The following is a 20,880-nucleotide window of genomic DNA, read 5'->3' on the forward strand; positions in this document are numbered from 1 at the left end:
CAAGCCCTGAAATGGAACTCCCAATGAAAAAGGAAAAAAGGTCCCCCAGGAACAGCTGGAGAAGAGGTGTCCAGACTGAAATGTTTGAGAGTGGGCTCTCAACTGAAGAGATCTCGAAAGAACGGCCAACAACCGAGTGAGGTGGAGGACATTTGTCAATGGCCTATGCTCCCTAGAGGAGCAAAGGGCTTAAATCACCTCGTCAATCTCTTTTAAACCTTCTCCCTCTCACCGCATCCCTTTAATATTGGATATTTCCACCCTGGAAAAAAACATTTTTCTCTCTTATCCGCACCTCTTTTAATTATATGTACTTCCATGGCACTCCTCAGTCTCCAGTGCTCTGGCGAAAACAATCCCAGTTTGTCCAGCCTTTCCTCATAATAGTCTTCTAACCAGGCAACATCATGGTGGGGCACGAGAGACTGCAGATGCTGAATTTGCAGCAGACAAGGGGGAATGGATGGAGCAATTCAATGGGTCAGGCAGTATCTTTGGAGGGAAATGGACAATCGAAGATCTGGTTCGATAGTCATCTAAACTTCTTGTGCTTTCTCTTTAAAGCCTCCAGATTCTTCCAGTAACATTGTTACCAGAACTGCACATAGTACTCCAGTAACCAAAATCGTATACAGCTGCAATATGTCTAGCCAAATTCTATACTCAATTTGTGACCAATGAAGGCAAGCATATCTTCTTTACCACCTTATCCACTTGCGGTGACACTTTCAGGAAAATACGATCTTAATATCCTGAGATCATTCTGCAGATCACAAAGTGCTGGAGTAACTCAACGGTCAGCCAGCATTACTGGAAGACATGGATACGGACATTTGGGGTCAAGATCCTTTCCTCAGACCCGAAACGTCACCTCTCCATGTCCTCCAGAGATGCCACCTGGCCTGTTGTTACTCCAGTATTTTTACTCAAGATTCAGCAAGTGCAGATGCTTCTGTCTTCATCACTCTGGAGATCAATGGTCCCAATGATCCTGCCAATTTACCAATACTTTCCTCTTACATTTGTCCTCCCAAAAAGTAACATCTCAGACTTGTCCGGATTAAACACACCCGGCCATGTCTACACCCAAATTGCCAAGAGGTCTATATCCTTCTGTATCATTTGACAACCTTCCCTATGATTCATCTTAAACCATAACCCCCTCTAATTTTTAATCCCCTATCCTTGGAAAGATTGTGGCTATTCACCTTATCTCTGCCTGTCATGATTTTATAAACCTCTCACAAAGTTACCCCTCAGCCTCTAACGCTATTAAGTAAAAAAATACCCAGTCTATCTAGCCTCTCCTTATAGCGCAAACCCTCCAGACCCAGTAACAATCTCATAAATCTTAATACCCTGACCGATGAAGGTGAACTGTGCCAACTGCCTTCTTTACCTCCCTATCCACCTGTGTCGCCACTTTCATGGTACAATATACCTGAACCCCAGGTCTCCTTGTTTCAAAAACACTCCCGACAGCCCATATCATTTACGATGTAATTGCTGCCCTTGTTTTGCCTACCAAAATGCAACAGCTCGCAAGTCCTGGGTGTTATCTGCCTTAATGTTCTTCGAGAGTCCCAACACCTCATCATTCTTGATATCATCATGCCCAAGAATATTGGAACTGTTGGTATCGGTTTATTAATGACATGTAGACCAAGATACAGTAAAAAACATTGTTTGTGTGCTTCTAGGTAAATGATCCATTTCATGATTACAATCAAACCATACACAACTTAGAATAGAGATTTAAAAGAGTGGAGTGATTGGAATGGATGAGAGAAGAGCCTTTCCTTGGATCAGTATTGAAAGTGTCACCTCGCTTCTACTCTCCATGTCCTTCTCTTTGGCAAATACCATTCTATAGTGTTACTCGTCGCTCTGCAAGTCTGCCCTAGAGTTTGAGTTTGACTGCTTTGTGCAGTTCTACAAGATGGCGAGGCCGAGCATGGAGGTGCCGTGAATATGGCGTCTCTGACACCGCTCGGACACGCAGCCGTGGCTTTGAGCTGCTGGCCCCACTCGGGGGCAAGTAGACTCCAGATATCCAGCTTCACCAGTCTAATCAGTGCAGAGAACAAAGTGTGAGTCAAGAGTCCTGCGACTCGTTCTAGATAGGTTCTGCATTAGTGACTTAATGGAGTCTCCAAGACGGGACAAGCAAAACAAAAAAACGAAAAAACAAGGGATAGTCTTTGAATACTTCTCAGACATCAGCACCTTCTACTTCTGACGAACAGCATCTTGGTCAATGATTGTAAGGAAGCACTTGAACTGGAGATGGGTCCGTTGCGAAGCTGCGGGTCTGTGGAGCGGCTGCGGGCGGCGGCGCTGAACTTTCCATTCGGCGCGGCCCTGTCGGCTCCGGAAGCCACGGTCTCGAGTAAGGAGGCCCGACTATGGGTGGACTCGGGGATGGGACTGGACTTTGTGCCTTTCCCCACAATGGGAACCATTGTGGGGGGATGTTTTGATGTTGAAACTATCTTTTATTGTTATGTTGTATTCTTTTTTTATGTGCTGCATGGCAAAAAGAATTTCACTACACCGAAAGGTGTATGTGACCAAAATAAATTTGAACTTTGAACTTTGTCACTCAGCCAGCCAGTGTGCCTAGATTGGTAGTTACTACAAAGGTGAATCCTGTCATATCCAATCTGAAAATTCAAAATAAGTTGGACAATAATCAAGTAAAAGAAAAGTCAGCAGCAGTGAGCACTTTCAAATGCTGGATTGAATTCACAGCTGCAAGAAAGAATGAAGCAATTGTGTCCCCACATGTGATAAACAAAACAAAGAAACCAGGAGAATCATTGAAACCTTCCAACTGTGAACCAACACCAGTGCCTTCCACTTCTGATTAAGAGCGTCTTGGTCAATTTCTACAAACAGGAGGTAAATGTGATGTGCAGTTAGGATCAATGAAGTTCCTTGGGGATAGGGCACTTGAGATAAATAGGGAGGACAAAACGAGGACACGAGAACATTTTGGCAGATACGTTAGGAGAATCCTAGGAGGCATTGTCTACAAGGACTTCAGTAAGGCCTTTGACAAGGACCCACACTGATGGTTAGATTATATTGGATGCTATCCAATTGGATACAAATTAGGCTGGCTGGTGGAATCAATTTCTTAGTTGTGGAAACAGGCCATTCAGCCCATGCTGATCAAGATGTCCATGTAAGTTACTCTCATTTGTTTGGGTTTGATCCATATCTAAATTTTTCATATCCATGTAACTGGTTAATTGTCTTTTAAAAGCCATTATACCTACCTCAAACACTTTCTCTGACAGCTTGTTCCATTTATGCATTGCCTCTGTGTGAAGTAGTTGCCCCTCAGGTCATTTTTATACATTCCCCAGTCACCTTAAATCTGTGCCCTCTGGTCTTTATTCCATTCCTTAGGAAAAAAGGAGTGTGTGTTCACCTGATCTATGTCCCTCATCATTTCAAACATCTCCATACAGTCACCCCTCAGTCTCCTATGCTTCAAGGAATAAAGTCCTAGCCTCGTCAAGCTCTCCCTGGAGCTGACACCTCAGGTGCTGGCAAAATTCTTGTAAGTTCACTTGGCGCTCTTTCCAGCTTAATGATGCATTTCTTATAGCAAGGTAAACATAAATGTACATGATACTCCAGGTGCGGGTCTCACTAATGTCATGTACAACTGCAACATAATGTCCCAATACCTGTACTCAGTACTCTGACTTATGAGGGCCAGCATGCCAGATACTTTCTTCACCACCCTGTCTACTTGTGAGACCACTTTCAAGGACCTATATACTTGTAATTATAGGTCCCTCTGTTCTACAATGCACTCCAGGGCCCCACCATTCACTACATGGGTTTGACTTGCAAAATACAACACGTCACATTTACCAGAATCAAATGCAATTGCCTCAGCCCACTTACTAAGCTGATCACGATCCCACTCTAAATTAGAATAACATTCTTCACTATCTATAATTTATTTTAGTGTATCATCTGTAAAGTTACTGCTTTGCTGCTGTAAAGAATGCTTTGTACATTCTTATGCAAATCGTTTGAATAAATGATGAACAATAATGAGCCCAGCACCAATCCCTACAGCACACCATTAATGCACCTCAGTCATAGTGTCATACAGCTCCTTCTGCCCAGCTCATTAATACTAAGATTCCCCATCCAAGCTGGTACCATTTGGCCCTAAACATTTCCTATCCAAGCATCAGTCCAAATGTCTTTTAAATGTTGTTATTGTATCTGCCTCAACCACTTCATCTGGTCTACTTCCATATATCCACCACTCAGTGTGAAAATGTTGTCTCTCAGAATCCTATTAAATCAATCTCGTCTCATCTTAAACCCATGCCCCCTACTTCTTGATTCCCCTACCCCGGGGAAAAGACTCTGTATATTACCCGATGTCTGAAGAAGGGTCTCGACCTGAAACGTCACCCATTCCTTCTCTCCAGAGATGCTGCCTGTCCTGCTGAGTTACTCAAGTATTTTGTGTCTATCTTCGATTAAACCAGCATCTGCAGTTCTTTCCTACACACTGTATATTACCCAACCTATTTAACTCATAAATTTTATACACATCTACAAGTTCATCCCTCAGCCTCCTCCACTCCAAGGAATAAAGTCCTACCCTGCCCAACGTCGCTATATCAGGCCCTCGTGTCCTCACAACATCCTCGTAAATCTTCTCTGAACTCTTTCTAGCTGAAAGGATGACCAAAACTGAACACAATACTCATAGAAACATAGAAAATAGGTGCAGGAGTAGGCCATTCGGCCCTTCGAGCCTGCACCACCATTCAATATGATCATGGCTGATCATCCAACTCAGTATCATGTACCTGCCTTCTCTCCATACCCCCTGATCCCTTTAGCCACAAGGGCCACATCTAACTCCCTCTTAAATATAGCCAATTAACTGGCCTCAACTACCTTCTGTGGCAGAGAGTTCCAGAGATTCACCACTCTCTGTGTGAAAAATGTTTTTCTCATCTCGGTCCTAAAGGATTTCCCCTTTATCCTTAAACTGTGACCCCTTGTCCTGGACTTCCCCAACATCGGGAACAATCTTCCTGCAGCTAACCTGTCCAACCCCTTAAGAATTTTGTAAGTTTCTATGAGATCCCCCCTCAATCTTCTAAATTCTAGCGAGTACAAGCCAATGGATAACCTGTAACTCTTCTTTACCTTGCCTGCCAGATCCATATCATGCTCTATTTTTGCCCTCCTAAAATTCCCCTTAATGTTCTCCTGTGCTTCTTATACTTCTTGAGGGATTAGCTCGAGGGATGCCTAAACCTGACATATGCCTCAATTTTTCCTGTTCAGTGCCTCAATATTTCCTTGTTAACTAGCATTCCCAGAACATGCCAGCCTTACATTTCATTCCAACAGGAACATGCTGACCTTGAAAGCCTGACATCACACACAAGCCTCGTACTTACGTGTCTTCTGATCGAAAACAGTCTCACTCAATTGACCTCTGAAAGTTCCATCCGAACACCTACAAAATCAGCTGTGTCCCAATTTAGGACGCTAAATTGTGGACTAGTTCTACCTTTCCCTGTAGAATTATGGTCACTGATCCTATAGTGCTCCCCCAGCAACACTTCAGTCACTTGACCTACCATGTTCCGAAGAGGAGGACCAATGATACATCCTGTCTAGTAGGAGTCTCTCGATATTAAATAAGGAAGCCGTCTTGGACACATTTAATAAAGTTTATAATACAGTGCCATCAAACAAGGATCCCCTGTTCGTTTCCAAGTTCTTCCCCTATAGCCTTCACTGGACGATTACCCCAAAATATCTTCTCTCAGCACTGTTGTTAGATTCTCCCTCATCAAAAATCCAAACCCTTCCTCCTCACTTACTTGTACCTCTATCACACTTGTACACTTACGTTTAAAAAACATTTGGACAAGTTCATTTTGAGGAAAGGTTTGGAGGAATATGGGCCTAATCCAGTCACATGGGATGAATTCTGGAAGACATTTGGACAAATTGGGGCAAAAGACCCATTTTCTGCTCTCTAAATTCCGTTAGTGTTTAACTTCAACGACGGCTGTAAATTACCCCTCGTGTGTGGCTGAGTGGTAAAATTTGGGGTTGAGGACGTTGGCGTGACTTCTGGAAGACTAAAAGATAAGATTAACATAGGCTAAGTGTAAAGGGATGGTCGATGGTCAGCAGCAGAGAACACGCCAAGGGCTGTACCGAAGTGCCAGCTGCAAGTAAGAAAGGAGCTTCTGAAGTTGTCCGATCACAACTTCTTGCTCTTCAACTCATGGCTGTGCTAGTGCGCGATGTGACCTACTTCAACGTTGCCACCACATTAGTACCCGGGAATTTGAGAAGTGTAATGAGTGGGCAAATTCTGTGGAGTCCCACATGGTGCTGAGGACCCAAGATACACAAAATGCTGGAGTAACTCAGTGGGTCAGGGAGCACCTCTGGAGAAAATGAATACGTGATCTCCCTCACCTGTATCCTATTATCACATTCTAGGCTCTGTCCCACCCCCATCTCTCCTCTCACCCTTACTACAATGTCTGATGAAGAGTCCCCACCCACAACATGTTCTCCAGAGATGCTGCCAGACCCGCTGAGTTAAACCAGCACTGTGTCTTGTTTTTTGTTAGCCAGCATCTGCAGTCCCTCGAGTCTACAATATCTTGGTGAATCTTTTCTGCGTTCTCTCCTGTGCAGTCACATCCTTCCTAGTGTGGTGACCAAAACTGCATACAGTACTCCAAGTGTTGGCCAAGATGTTTCTTTTTAGAAATTTGCAATATAATAAATTCAACCAATCTTGTATTCTATGCCACTACGTATGTTGCCACTTGCAAGGAACAGGGGACTTGAACGCCAGAGTCTCATTGAAGATGCATACAAAATGCTGAGTAACTCAGCAGGTCATGTAGCATCTCTGGAGAAAAGGAATAGGTCACGTTTCACGTCCAAGGCAGCCACCTATTCCTTTTCTCCAGAGATGCTGCCTGACCTACTGAGTTACTCCAGCATTTTGTGCCTATCTTTGGTGTAAAGCAGCATCTGCAGTTCCTTCCTACCCAGGGTATCATTGTTGATCAGCAATCCTTAGCACCCTACCATTTATTGGTCACATCCTACCTTTCCTTGACCTCTCAAAATGAATCACCTTGCACTGGTCAAGACTAAATTTCATCTGCCTAAACCCTACTCAGCTTTCCATTTGATCTATAGCCTAGTGTTGTCTTCGACAACCTTCTTCACACTATCCAAGCCACCACTAATTTTCATGTAATCTACAGATGATTCCTTTTACATTCACATTCAAGTCACTATATAACACAAACTGAGGGTTGATAAAGCCAAGGGATATGGATTAAAACCTAATCGCTGGAAGGTTGAGAGGGGAGATGACGTAATTTTTTTCATCCAGAGCGTGGTACGAGTCTAGAACTCACTGCTTTTTTGGAGCTTGGACGTGTAATCTGTAGAGATATGGACCGACAGATGCTAGATAGGATTAGGCCAGGGTGCTCTATTTCATCAGGACCAGGTTTTTTTTTAGCTGGAAATTTTCTATGATACAGCATGGATTAGGTACAGAGTATAGCTCCACTAACACCACCCCATCACACACTCAAAGGGCACATTAGATAGAGTGAAACTCCCTCTACACTGTTCAATCAGACAGCCCCAGTGTTTGAAGCTCCCTCCACGATCTCCCGACACACATTCCTAGGGTTAGATACGGAATGAAGCTCTCTTTACACTGTCCCATCATACACATCCAGGGTTACAAACAAAGCGAAGTTTCCTCTAACATTGTCCCTTCACACACTTCTAGGTTAGAAACAGAGTGACTTCCTCACTGTCCCACACACATAACTGGGGCAAGGACAGCCCAGCTTTCATGCTCCTTCTCCTGCAGGACCTGGAGGCCCCCAGCCTGAACTCTTTGCAGTACAGCTGTTCAGGCATCCCCCGGAGGAGACCACCGGCCTGAGTGCCCATGTACTGAGGAATAGCGGGCTGGCTCCAACAGCTCCTATATCAGCCACTCTATTAGAGCTGTGTGCTGCCATCACCGCAGGGTGATCTACCACAACCCCAGTCAATGGCAGATCCAGGATTCCCCCAACCCCCTTTCCTCCGGGCAACCAATAAACCAAAGCCAGGAGTCGGCTGAACCCTTGGAGATCTGCATGTATTCACACACAACATTAATTTGTTAGAGCATAGACAGATCCTCAGATAAAGACGGGACTGCGCCAGGCACCCGGCCGGGCGTTCAGTCGCCTCTCTTCCGCAGCCGCCGCTTGATGACTCCACGCAGGTAGAGCGCCGAGAGGCCGCTGCAGAACAGCAGCAGCACGAAGAGGCTGCAGGCGGTGTAGATGGTGTCCTGGTCACCCCGCGCCGACAGCAGCTCACGCCGGCCCCGGTAGTCGAGCAGCACTGCCTCCAGCTGGGCCAGCGTGCACAGGGCCAGGAAGACGTGGAAGATCTGGTGGGCTTGCCCCACGATGTCGCAGCTCCCCGGGAAGTACTTCTCCGGCACGGGGTAGGAGAAGAAGCAAGAGGCCACCACGAACATGATGATCTGCAGACTGTGGTACCAGATGGCTTCGTCGGCGCACCCGGCAGCCCAGCAGGTGCCGATCCGGTGCACGATGGGGCTAATGTCCAGGACGTAGGCCAGGAAGGCGGGCACCACCTGACATACCTTGCGGGTGATGGGGTACGGGCGCTGGAAGTGCATCTTGGAGTAACAGCAGCCGATGCAGGAGAGCCAGCCGAAGAGGGCAGACAGGGGCAGGAAGTAGGGGCGATTCATCTGGAACCACTCCGTCTCGGCGCAGTAGTAGTAGTGTGCCAGGGCGCTGCCATACTGGTAGGTGCCCACCCCCACGTAGTCCAGGAAGTAGAAAGAATAGTGAGCCAGTTCGGACTTGGACTGGAAGAGGTGGGCCAGCACGCTGCAGGACAAGTAAACGACACAGGCCACGATAAAGAAGCAGAGAGGCAGGCTGTAGACGGTGGGGAAAGGCGACGCCGTCCCCAGGAAGATGAAGAAGCGGACAAGGAGCAGCAGGACCGCCAGCAGGTGGGTCCACACGTTGAGAGCCTCGTTGTGCCGCTGGAAGAGGCTGAACAGGTAGTACTTCCAGTCCTGCTCCACTGGACGGTAGCCACTGTGGATGTACGGCTCACGGAAGAGCTTGGGCACGTCGGACACCCTCACTGTTCTGGGCACTTTGGGCAGGACATCCTCCAGGACCTGCTGAGGGTTGATGGCGATGGCGCTGATCCTCTCCAAGATGCTGCCGTCCGTGTTGGCCCCAAGAGAGTTCTTCAGTTTCATTTCACAAACCATCTGGACACCTGTAGAGGGAGGAGTGGAGAGGAGCTGAGTTTATTGTCACGTGTACTGAGGTACAGTGGGTTTTTTTTGTTACGTGCTAACCAGTCAGCGGAAAGACAATACATGATTAGAATTGAGCCATCCACAGTATACCGTTACATGATAAAGGGGATAACGTGAATAACCGTTTAGTGCAAGATAAAGTCCAGTAAAGTTCGATCAAAGATAGTCTGACGGTCTCCAATGAGGTAGGTAGTAGCTCTCTGGTTGTTGGTAGGATGGTTCAATTGCCTGAGGAGGAACAAAGGATTTAAATGGTGACAGGGATACAAGACCCAGCTCCACCACCCAATCCCTTGCAGAATCACGGGCCAAGACGCAGACTGAGGCCATTCAGGCCTTTCATTGCCTGCTTTCCATCCATGACTGTGTGCAGTTCCATCTATAGGATGGATGTCATTTAGAAAGGACTAAGGCAACATCCACCAGAATGTTACTGGGACATTCCAGCTCGAGGCTGGATAGGATGGACATTTTCCTTGGCTGAGGGGTGACTTTAATGAAGTATACAAAATCACAAGGAGTATGGATAAAGTGAATACCACGGTCTTATTTCCAGGATAGGGGAGTGTAACTAGAAGGGGAGAGGGGAGAGGGGAGAGATTTAAGAGGTTACTTTAGAGGCAATATTTTCACCTAGTCCGTATCTGGAATGAGCTGCCAGAGGAAGTTATCGAAATGCATATGGTTATGACTTTTATAAGACATTTGGACAGATGCATGGATAGGAAGGGTTTAGTCGATATGGGCCAAATGCAGGGAAACAAGACTAGTCCAGAATGCCGACTTTGTGGTCATGGACAAGTTGGGCTGAAGGGTCTGTTTATGTGCTAAACAGCTCTATGACTATGATGATAAAACTATGATTTAACTCACTGTCCTCCAGCCTGTCCTCCCTGGGAGGCCACTGTTGCAGCAGATGCCGCTGAGCCTCGCAGTTCCAGAGACCTGGGTTCGATCCCATCCGCTGGCAATGTCCGTGTGGAGTTTTTACATTCTCCCTGTGACCTCCCCCTTGCCTGTCTGTGTAACTCCCTCCTCAAGTGCCATGCATAACATACCATTTCCAGTTCCAGCTATTACTGGCACAGGAGTCACCGAGATATCAAACATGCAATTTAGAAGCAGTACACTGGTGACAACTTGGTCCATGGAAAACAGTATTAATGGCTCCGGGGAAAGTTGAAGACCTGTGGCGTGCCATGGGTTTCTTGGCCAAGGGATCTGTTAGATTCTCCTTGTACACCAAGAACGCCGCAAAACCAGATACCCCAGCAGTATTCACTTCCTTTCTTCTCCCCTCCTTACTCTGGTGGTCTCCCTTTCAACGTCTTTCTCTCTCTCTCTCTCACACACAGTTATAGAATCATACAGCAGGAAAACAGGCCCTTTGGCCCAACTTGCCCACACTGACCAACATGTCCAATCTATACTAGTCCTATCTGCCTGCATTTGGCACATATCCCTCTAAACCTATCCTTTCCATGTTCCTGTTCAAATGTACTTCTCTCCCACTCTCTCCTTCCTCACCTCTACCTGTCCCATCCTCTGAATCCCAGCACACTCTGCCTCTGCAGAGCAATCCCATCAGATGGCAGTGGGAACACCAGGTTCCAGGGAAAATGCAGCCTACGGTAATAGGAACACTGGCTCTCGGATTAACTTCAGCAGATGCCGGCTCACAGAGTAACTCCAGTGCGTGGATATGAGAATTTCAATTCTCAGGGTGACTCAAGTAGATGCCAAAGGAAACACCAGTAAAAGAGTAATGGACAAAGCTGTTTGGAAACACTCGCGTACAGGAATGGAAACATCTTCCTAATCTTCTTGCATCTTCTTCCGAGGGTGGGAAGAGGTCAATCTCACCTCCAGGAGCCTCTAACCCCGAGCCAAGCTGACAATGACATCAGGAAAAGAATGCTCTGGGAATTTCCGTGGGAGAGGCAGTTGAGCTCTCCTGAACCGGACAGACCGAGGGAGGGAAAATGGGGGGGAGTTGGGTTTCTGCTTGTGAGCAACATTACTAAAGGATTCTCCTTCCATGCACAGGGCGAGGTTAGGTACAGAGTGGCAACTAGTCCAGCCTCTTGCCTCCAGAACTCTGGAACAGTCCAGTAATTGAGCACCTCTTCGTGAACCCGACCCAGAGTTACCTTCCAGATCCTTCCATACTGAGGCTCTGACCCCACACTATCCCTACACCTTATACTATGACTCATCAGAAACTTCACTCCATGTGCACTGACCTCTGAGCCCTGTGATACTGTCCACACCAGACCTCCCTGATACTCTGAAGCCCGAAGTGGACACACTGAACACCACCCAGTGAGCAACCAGGCTATCCCTCAGAGACCCTGGGACGTAGAACAAGGATGCGCAGGAACAGGCTATTCATCCAACATGATGCCAAATTAAACTAATCTCTGGCTCCCTCTCCCACATTGTCTCTGACCCCAACAATACTGACTACAGATTAATTCACATTAAACGCACGACATCCCCCCCCCTCCCTATGTCATTCCGAGTCCTCTGCCATGATCCCTCTGCACTAATCCCCCCCAGTCCCTCTCAGTCTGAATGAACCCGACCCTCAGACACTGAGCCCTCTCACCTCCCCCGGCGCTACTGTCAGGCACTCTGACACTACCCCCCCCCCCCCCCCCCTCATGTCCCTTTCAGGCACTCCGGGCCCCCATCTCTAGCCCCTCTCACGAACCCCCACTCCAGCCCCTCTCTGGCAATCCAAACCCTCGCTCCAGCTCCATTCAGACAGTCCGAACCCCTCGGCCCCTCACAACCACTGAGCCCCCACTAGGACCCCTTTCAGACACTGAGCCCTCACACCGGCCCCTCTCAAACACTGAGACCCCCTCCGGTCCCCCTCTCAGACATGCCAAGCCACTCACCCCCCCTCCCCTCAGCTGCCCTCACTGCTCTCGAGGAGCTGCACTCCAGTGTTACTGACCTGGTGGAGCGCCTTCCCTGCCGTCGAGTGCGGGCTGCACTCTGTCTCTTCAACCCGTACGTCTCTGCTTCCAACACCACCACGGCTAAAGGGGAGAGGGCATTCTCCAAATTCAGAGGTCGTCTGGGTGAGAATTAACAATGAAGAGAAAACTTTACAGAAACTCCCCAAGCCACAGCTTACTCACAGAGGCACTGAAACGAGTCAGGATATTGGCCAATATCCCAGTGACAAGAAGTCATGAGGAGTTTCTGAATCAAACTCCACACTACTAAACCACAGTGAAGCTGGCAGATTATGGGGATGCTGGTGTTTTCTGGAACGAGAGGATTTCATTCTTGGGGAATGCGAGAAATCTCCTAATCAGTAATCCGTGGTGTTGGCCTGGCAGACTGAGGCTGCGCAAATCCCAATTCTGATGTCTGACTGTTGCCATGGAAACCCATAGTGACAAAGCGGTTGCTGTGCGAGTGTGTTAGGGCCAGTGCCCATATAGACACTGCACTCCCCTCCCATTGCCTCTTAAAGCAACAGGCTCCCTGAATCTTTATTCCTTCCTCTCATCTCTCCCCTCTCCCTTCCCCTCTCTCTCCCTACTGCAGTTGTACAGGGCCCTGGTGAGACCGCACCCGGAGTATAGTGTGCAATTTAGGGAATTTTTCCTAATTTGAGGAAGGACATTATTGCTATTGAGGTAGTGCAGCGTATGTTCACCAGGTTAAGTCCCGGGATGGCAGGACTGACATATGATGAAAGAACAAGTCGACTAGGCTTGTATTCGCTGGAATTTAGGATGAGAGCGGATCTTATAGAAACATATAAAATTCTTAGAGCTTTGGACAGGGTAGATGCATGATAAAATGTTCCTGATGTTGGGGGAGTCCAGAACCAGGGGATGGTTCCCCATCCTGCTCCTATTTCCCCCTCCTTCCCCTCTCCCGCCCCCCCCCCCCCCCCCCTCTCTCTCTTCCTTGGTGCTGATCCCATTTTAAAAGTGTCTCAGTGCTGAACTCCACCTCTAGACATATCTGTGCCTGACAGCAGAAACTATCGAGTTGAGACCAGGCCTCTCCGTTCCTATTACCCAGTAAACCCAAGCACGAACCAGGGTGGGGTGTGGTGCAATTGGGGGACGGACAAGTAAAGAAACTTTGCAGTGAACAGGTTCCTAAATGTGGGCTCTACAACAAGTTATAGACTCATAGTCATCCAGCATGGAAGCAAGCCTTCAGCCATGCCGAACAAGATGCCTCACCTAGCATAGTTCCATTAGCCCACATTTGGCCCATATATCTCCAAACTATTCTTAGCCATGCAGCTGTCCAAATGTCTTTTGAATGCTGTAAGTTACTTGCCTCATCTACCTCCTATGTTCCAATAAAAACTAGATTCATAGCTTCGCAGATCTAATCTGCTTTTGGCCATGTTCCCGCAACCTTTCCGATCCATGTACTAGACCAAATATCTTTGAAATATTGTTACTGTACCTGCCTCGATGACTTCCTCTGCAATTTGTTCTATACACCCAACACACTATGGGAAAACACTTGCTCCTCAGATTCCCATTAAATCTTCCCCCTCACCTTGAGGCCTTCTCATTTTATATTTCACTTGCCCTGGAAAAAAGACTGTGACAGCTACACTATGTCCTTCATAATTTTATATGCCTCTATAAGGTTGCTCTTCAGCTTTCTTCCTTCTAAAGTAAACCGTCTCAGCTGATCCAGTCTCTCCTTACAACTCAACCCCACCAGTCTCAGTAACATGTTTAATGACATCCTTCCTATGGCATGGCAATTGGATCTGCACACAATATTCCAGGTGCGGTCTCACCAATGCCTTGAACAGCTGTAACATTATGTCCCAACTTTTGTACACAATTCCCCTTCTAATGCAGGTATGCATAACATATACCTTCTTCACCACTTTGTTTACCTGCATTACCAGTATCAGAGAATTATATACTTGTACTCACAGATCCCTCTGTTCCACGTCACTCTCCAGGCTCCTACCATTCACTGTGCAAGTCCTGCCATGGTTTAACTTTCCAAAATCCATGTCTTTCAGTTAAATTCGATCTTCAACTCCTTGACCCACTTGCCCAGTTGAACTAGATAAACCAATCCTTCTTTCCCCTGATCAGAACTTTAATAGTCCTCACTAGCCAGTGTTCTTTAATCCTGCAAACCTTCCCCTTATTTACAGGAAGATGCTGGCTCTGAACTCACCCTTCTTCACCTGCTAATAACCCCATTGACCTTTGCAAAATTCTGTATACCATCAAAATTACCCTCGGAGACAAAATAAACTGCAGATGCTGGAATCTTTGGTGAAATACAAAGTGATGGAGTAACTCAGAGGAGCAGGCAGAATTTCTGGAGGAAATGGATAGGGGGCATATTGGGTCAGGCCTTTTCTTCAGCCATGCCCCAGTTTAGGACCTGTACATGTAGACCAGTCGTACTTTGTTACAAAACTTTTTTGAAACAAGTGAATGAAATCTGCTGACCCAGACGAGAGTGAACAGGGACTTTGGGCTTCACCAGGCTTGTGTGCTCCTGAGATATAGATCAAGGTTCTCAATGCCTTCCCAAATGCTCCTTTCCCACTTTGAACTCTCAGGAGCCAGGGACTTCTTGCAGTCAGTGGGATGTTGGTCATTTAAGGATTTTAGCACATTCATGCATCATTTTCGCTGTCCACCTGTTAATTTGTTCCTTTCTCATAACTTAAAATAGAGTGCTTCTGGAAGCTGATGTTGATCATGTGAATGATGTACCCTGCCCTTTGAGGCTGATCAGGCTTCACACTGGGCATTTGTCTCAGTAATGCTGGTATTGGTGTTGGTATTGGCATTGTTTTATTATTGTCATATATATCAAGAAACAGTAAAAAAAATGTTTGCGTGATATCTAGGTCAATCATACCACAAGTACAATTAAATCATACACAAGTACAACAGCAGGTATCGCAAAGAGAAAGAAAACAGAGTGCAGAATATAGTGTTACAGAATAGAGAAAGTGCAGGTTAAAAAAAGTGCAAGGACGAGGTAGATTGGAAGATCGAGAATTCATCCCAAGCTTGTGAGAGGTCCATTCAACCATGGGAAAGCCGTCCCTGAATTTGGTGGTGTGTCCTTTTAAGCTTTTATATATTTTGCCTGATGGGCGAGGGGGAAAAAAGGGAATGACCAGGGTGTAAGTGGTTCTTGATTATGCTGGCAGCCTTCCCGAGGCAGCATACTATGTAGATGGGGTGGGGAGGCTGTTTACAAGACTGGCTGGGCTGTAACCTTAACTCTCTTCTGCCTTGGCCAGAGCAGTTGCCAAATCAAGCTGTGGCGCATTCGATAGGATACTTTCTGTGGTGCCATTAGAAAAATGTTAAATTTCCTGAGTCTTCAGAGAAAGTAGAAGTGTCCTTTTTTGGTTGCAGTGTCAATGCAGTTGTATCAGGACAAAATGTAGGTGATATTTACACCAAGGAATTTGAAGCTCTTGACCTTCGGGCACTTCAGCACCATTGATACTCCACCCTGCTAATAACTAGCTCCTTTGTTTTTGCTGGCATTGAGAAGTTGTTATTAAGACACACGTTATTAAGCTCTATACCTTTCCTGTAATCCATCTTGTCATTGTTCGAAATTCAGCCCTCTACAAACTTGTAAATTGATTTGGAGCGGTATTTGGCTGCACATTCATGAGTGTACAAGGAGTATAGTGAAAGATCGGTGTTGAGAGTTATCGTTGGAGAGAAAGGTGATGTTTCACTTATTCTTCTAGTGAATATGGATTCAGTGTTAGTGATATCTCTCCAGAACCAGGGGCCACAGTTTAAAAAAAGAGGGTAAGCCATTTAGAACGGAGACGAGGAAACACTTTTTCTCACAGCGAGTTGTGAGTCTGTGGAATTCTCTGCCTCAGAGGGCGGTGGAGGCTGGTTCTCTGAATACTTTCAAGAGAGAGCCAGATAGGGCTCTTAAAGATAGCGGAGTCAGGGGATATGGGGAGAAGGCAGGAACGGGGTACTGATTGGGGATGATCAGCCATGATCGCATTGATCGCTGGCTCAAAGGGCCGAATGGCCTACTCCTGCACCTATTGTCTATTGCCTAGGTGACTTCCAATAGTCCAAGTCTCCAAGGAATATAGGAGGGCAAGGATGCTACTTGTGAGTTGTGCCAAAGGGATGGTTTCCATACTGTATCACTATGTGTTTTGTGCTGGGTTTGAGGTATTTATCTTCAAACACTCATGGATGGCCACCTTCACAGAAATGTCTTCCAATACACATGAAGTGAACCATGTTTCCAAAGGTCTCGTAGAGAACTTTGCTGGGGGTGAGGGGCCTGCGTGCGGACAGATTGGAAGAGGATCTTTGATTCATGGATGTTGAGTGAAAGACCCATTTTCTCCTGTGTTTTAGGGAACAAAGTGAGGAAAGTGTGGAACTCATCCGCTGGACATGGACATGAATATGAACAAACAACATCTGCGCACTGCCGCTCAACCACTGAGGTTTGGTTTTGGAGTGTAGGTTCAGCAGCCACCCATTAGTCCTGATGATTAGCTCGGCTCCATTGGGGAATTCATTGGAGAGATGGACATTGTGAGGAAATGGCATCAGGTAAATTACAGCATTGTTTGTCACAGATCTTCAGAGACTTAGTCTGTTTTCCAATTGATTAGGGCTTGCCATCGTGAAATAAATGAAAGATGGAGCTATCTTGCTGCCCTTGCCTGGCCTAAAATATATCTGACTCCAGATTCAACAATGAAGCTGACTCTTAAAACGTCAATGTTCCCTCACACAGAAACATTCCTGATCACAATCCCAATCCCATGTTTATGCCCATTATAAAGCTGAAGTCGTTAGAGAACATATAACACTGAACAATACAACACTGGACCTGGTCCTTCAACCCACAATGCTGAACACATTGCTAGGTTAAACTAATTTCCACAGCCTGCATTTTTTCCACTCAACCCTATCCCTCTATTTTGTGCTATTATGTTTTATCTAAAAGCCTCTAAATGTCACTATCAAAACTGCTTCTACAACCATTCTTTGCAGCGTGCTCCAGGCACCACCATTCTCTATGTAAAAACATTGCCCTGCACATCTCCTTTAAACTGACCATAAAGCTATGCCCTCTAAAAAGTTTCTGACTGTCTACTCAATCTGTGCCTCATAATTGTATAAGATTCTCAGGTCCCTCCTCAACCTGGATACTTTGTACCTTTGTCAGCGCCATTTAAGTGGTGACTATTGCATGCCTTGGGTATGCAAGCAAAGAATTTCACTGTGACCTGTCATTCATTCACCTCCAACATTCCAGTGAAATCAATCCAAGTTTGTCCAACCTCTCCTTGTGGCCAATACCCTCTAATCCAGGCAGCATCCTGGTAAACCTCTTCTGCACCTTCTCCAAAGCCACCATATCCTTGTGGTAATGGGGTGACCAGAACATCACGCAGCCTAACCAGTTTTATAAAGCTGCAATATGATTTCCCAACTCTTATCCAACCCCGTATTTGCTGAGTACTGACCGGAGTGCCAGCACGAGGACAATTAAACTCGCTTGTTCAATGGGAGGGCCACGCTCCCACCACTGATAAACTGCGCCAATCCAGGTGGAGTTAAGCTGTGGCTTGCAGGAGCAAGTGGCCAGGTGCACATTGATAACAAGCTATCGTGGAAAAATAAAGACCATGCAAGGCACAGAGCAGCTTTAAAAGACACACTTTTCCAGATAACTGACATCACAGTCACAAGCTGACTTCACAAAGCTGCTACAGCGGTTATCTCTGAGTATAAAAACTAACCTTATAAACTCTTTACACTGATATATTTTAAATGAAATCTATAGAGCATATCTGGGAGATTTCTCCTAACCTGCCCTGCAGTGAGGTGGGCCCCCAAACTCATTAGATCTCTTGTTCTGGAGCTCAGGGCACAATGGAGCCATGCACAAATTAGCAAGGCATCAGATCTAATCCATGGACATCACCTTTCAACCCGGAAGCAATTTTGGTCCTCGAACAGGTTGCAAACTCTTAAATTCATGTCGCTCTTTCCCGTGATTCCTGGTTCTTAAGTTCCAATCCTTAGATTTCTACGCCACACACAATATCAAAATGACTGATTAAAGCCTGTAATGACATCCTGTGTGACAGTGGCGAGGATCAACCATCCTCTCACTCTTCCCAAACTTGCTGCGGATTACAAGGCTGCCCACATCCTGGTACAGCTGCTGCCTCAGAGCCAGTTTGTGTGTAGTTTGCACGTTCTCCCTGTGACCAGGTGGGTTTCCTCCCATATCCCAAAGACAAGCGGGTTTGTAACTTCTGCAAACTGACCTCTGTAGAGTGACGACTTTAGTGTGTAGGGGACAAATTGCAAGAGTAAACTTAGCAGGACAGGCAGCATCTCTGGAGGGGAATGGGTGGCATTTCTGGTCGTCCCTTCTGCAGACCCGACCCAAAACATCACCCATTCTTTCTCTCTGCCCCGCAGAGATGCTCCAGCATTTTGTGTCTATCTTCAGTGTAAACCAGCATCTGCAGTTACTTCCTACACACCTAGTATGTAGGGAGTGAATGCGCAAGAGGGATAATACAGAACTAGTGTGAATGGGTGATCAATGGTTGGCTGAAGGGCTGTTTCCATGTGGTATCTTTCAATCAGTCCACATTTTTCATTCAGTGTTCCTCCCGATGGCACCTGAAGATCTATCCTTGGCATTCACCATTCCTCATCTAGGGATGTCCCTGAAGAACACAGTCACTTTTCATGTGCATGCCAGTGACACCAGTTTCAGCTAAGAAACCCAATCTCGAAGCTGTAGACACAGGAACTGTAGATGCTGGTTTACAAAAAAAGGAAAAGTGCTTGAATAACTCAGTGAGTCAGACAGCACCTCTGGAGAACATGGGTAGGTGACATTTCGTGTTGGCACCCTTCTTAGAACTGATTGTGGTGGGGTTGGGAGAAAGCTGGAAGAGATGAGGGGCAGGCCAAAGCCTGGTGAGTGATAGGTGGAGACAAGTGAGGAATTTTGAAAGGCAGATGGTTGGTCAAAAGCCAGAGATGAAAAAACAAAAGATGTGAGGTTAGGACAGAAGTACAAATTGTAAAAGCAGAGTAAGGATTATGGGTGGAAGGGGAGAAATGGATGCAAGTTCATGTGAGGCACAGGGAAGAGGGAAGAAACCGGGAGATCCAACATGCCTTGAAGGACTGAGCGCAAGAATTTGGCAAAACGGTCTCCAAGTTGTTAGTTCCGCTGACATCCAGCAATTGATAACACAGGATTTCTCTAGTTAAATTATAGATTTAACAAGCATCTGGCCAAGCACTTGGGGCCAACCATACCAAGAGCTGTTGCGGTATTAAAGAAGATGGGTATGTGATTCTGTACTGTGTGCCTCGAAGACTAAATATTGGGAGGAACAAGCTATTGTCATTGATTCCCAACACATACTCCATTTTCAAACCATCCTGCTCCTGGTACCTCCCTAAGGTTGTGTGGGTTTGTTCGAGAATCTGATGGTTGTAGGAAAGTAGCCATTCTTGAGCCTGGTGATGGTCCAAATTCAACCCTAGGCAGACATTTATCTAGCACTGGAGAAGCTGCATGCGGTGGTTAACAAATACCAGTCGGCATACAGCGATGCCTTTCCCATCACTGCCGGGGACTTTAAGGCAGCCTGAAGAAATCATTGCTTAACTACCGTCTGAAGAAGGGTTTCCGCCCGAAACGTTGCCTATTTCCTTCGCTCCATAGATGCTGCTGCACCCGCTGAGTTTCTCCAGCATTTTTGTGTACCCTTAACTACCGTATGTCCTGCAGCACCAGAGGATCAAACAACCTTAACCACTGCTAAACCACCATCAAGGATGCTTATTTCTCATAGGTACACAAAATTGCTGGAGAAACTCAGCGGGTGCAGCAGCATCTATGGAGCGAAGGAAATAGGCGACGTTTCGGGCCGAAACCCTTCATGTTGAGAAATCCGACCATTTGGCTGTGCTGCCTCTTCCTGCATATTGGCAGAAATGAAAGAGCACCACCCCCCCAGCAGTGAAGACTGCAGAGATGGTCAGGGAAGGCAGAGGAACAACTCCAGGACTGCTTGGAGTCAGAAGACTGAGCGATATTCAAGGAAAAGCTTGTTAGGTGGTTATATCTTTGCTCCTGGACTAGAACTATTTGATGGCTCATGTAGTCGATCACTCCCAACTACTTTCAGCTACCAGATTTTCCAAGTCCTAAGGCACTACTTACTGCAGATGATGGCTTGGGTGCTTTGGCTTGAAGTTGAAAGGCACTACGTACTGCAAATGGTGGCTTGCGTGCTTTGGCTTGAAGTTGAAAGGCACTACTTACTGCAAATGGTGGCTTGGGTGCTTTGGCTTGAAGTTGAAAGGCACTACTTACTGCAAATGGTGGCTTGGGTGCTTTGGCTTGAAGTTGAAAGGCACTTCTTACTG

General features: G+C 46.5%; 1 protein-coding gene across 1 annotated transcript; it reads right to left on the reverse strand.

Annotated features, from left to right (window-relative positions):
- Nucleotides 1-7,041: 7,041 nt before the first annotated feature.
- On the reverse strand, nt 7,042-12,806 carry paqr8 (progestin and adipoQ receptor family member 8). Its single transcript, XM_033026096.1, has 2 exons — nt 12,387-12,806; nt 7,042-9,381 (listed from the first exon to the last, which is right to left on the reverse strand). Exon 2 carries the CDS (start codon nt 9,371-9,373, stop codon nt 8,288-8,290), a length of 1,086 nt encoding a protein of 361 aa, XP_032881987.1. The 5' UTR covers nt 9,374-9,381; nt 12,387-12,806; the 3' UTR covers nt 7,042-8,287.
- Between the last annotated feature and the right edge of the window lie 8,074 nt (nt 12,807-20,880).

This window comes from Amblyraja radiata, chromosome 8 (assembly GCF_010909765.2).
Source record: "Amblyraja radiata isolate CabotCenter1 chromosome 8, sAmbRad1.1.pri, whole genome shotgun sequence".
Taxonomy (NCBI): domain Eukaryota; kingdom Metazoa; phylum Chordata; class Chondrichthyes; order Rajiformes; family Rajidae; genus Amblyraja; species Amblyraja radiata.

Excerpts from the sequence above, each read along its gene's own strand:
- paqr8 (XM_033026096.1), bottom strand. The coding sequence starts at position 9,373 with ATGGTTTGTGAAATGAAACTGAAGAACTCTCTTGGGGCCAACACGGAC.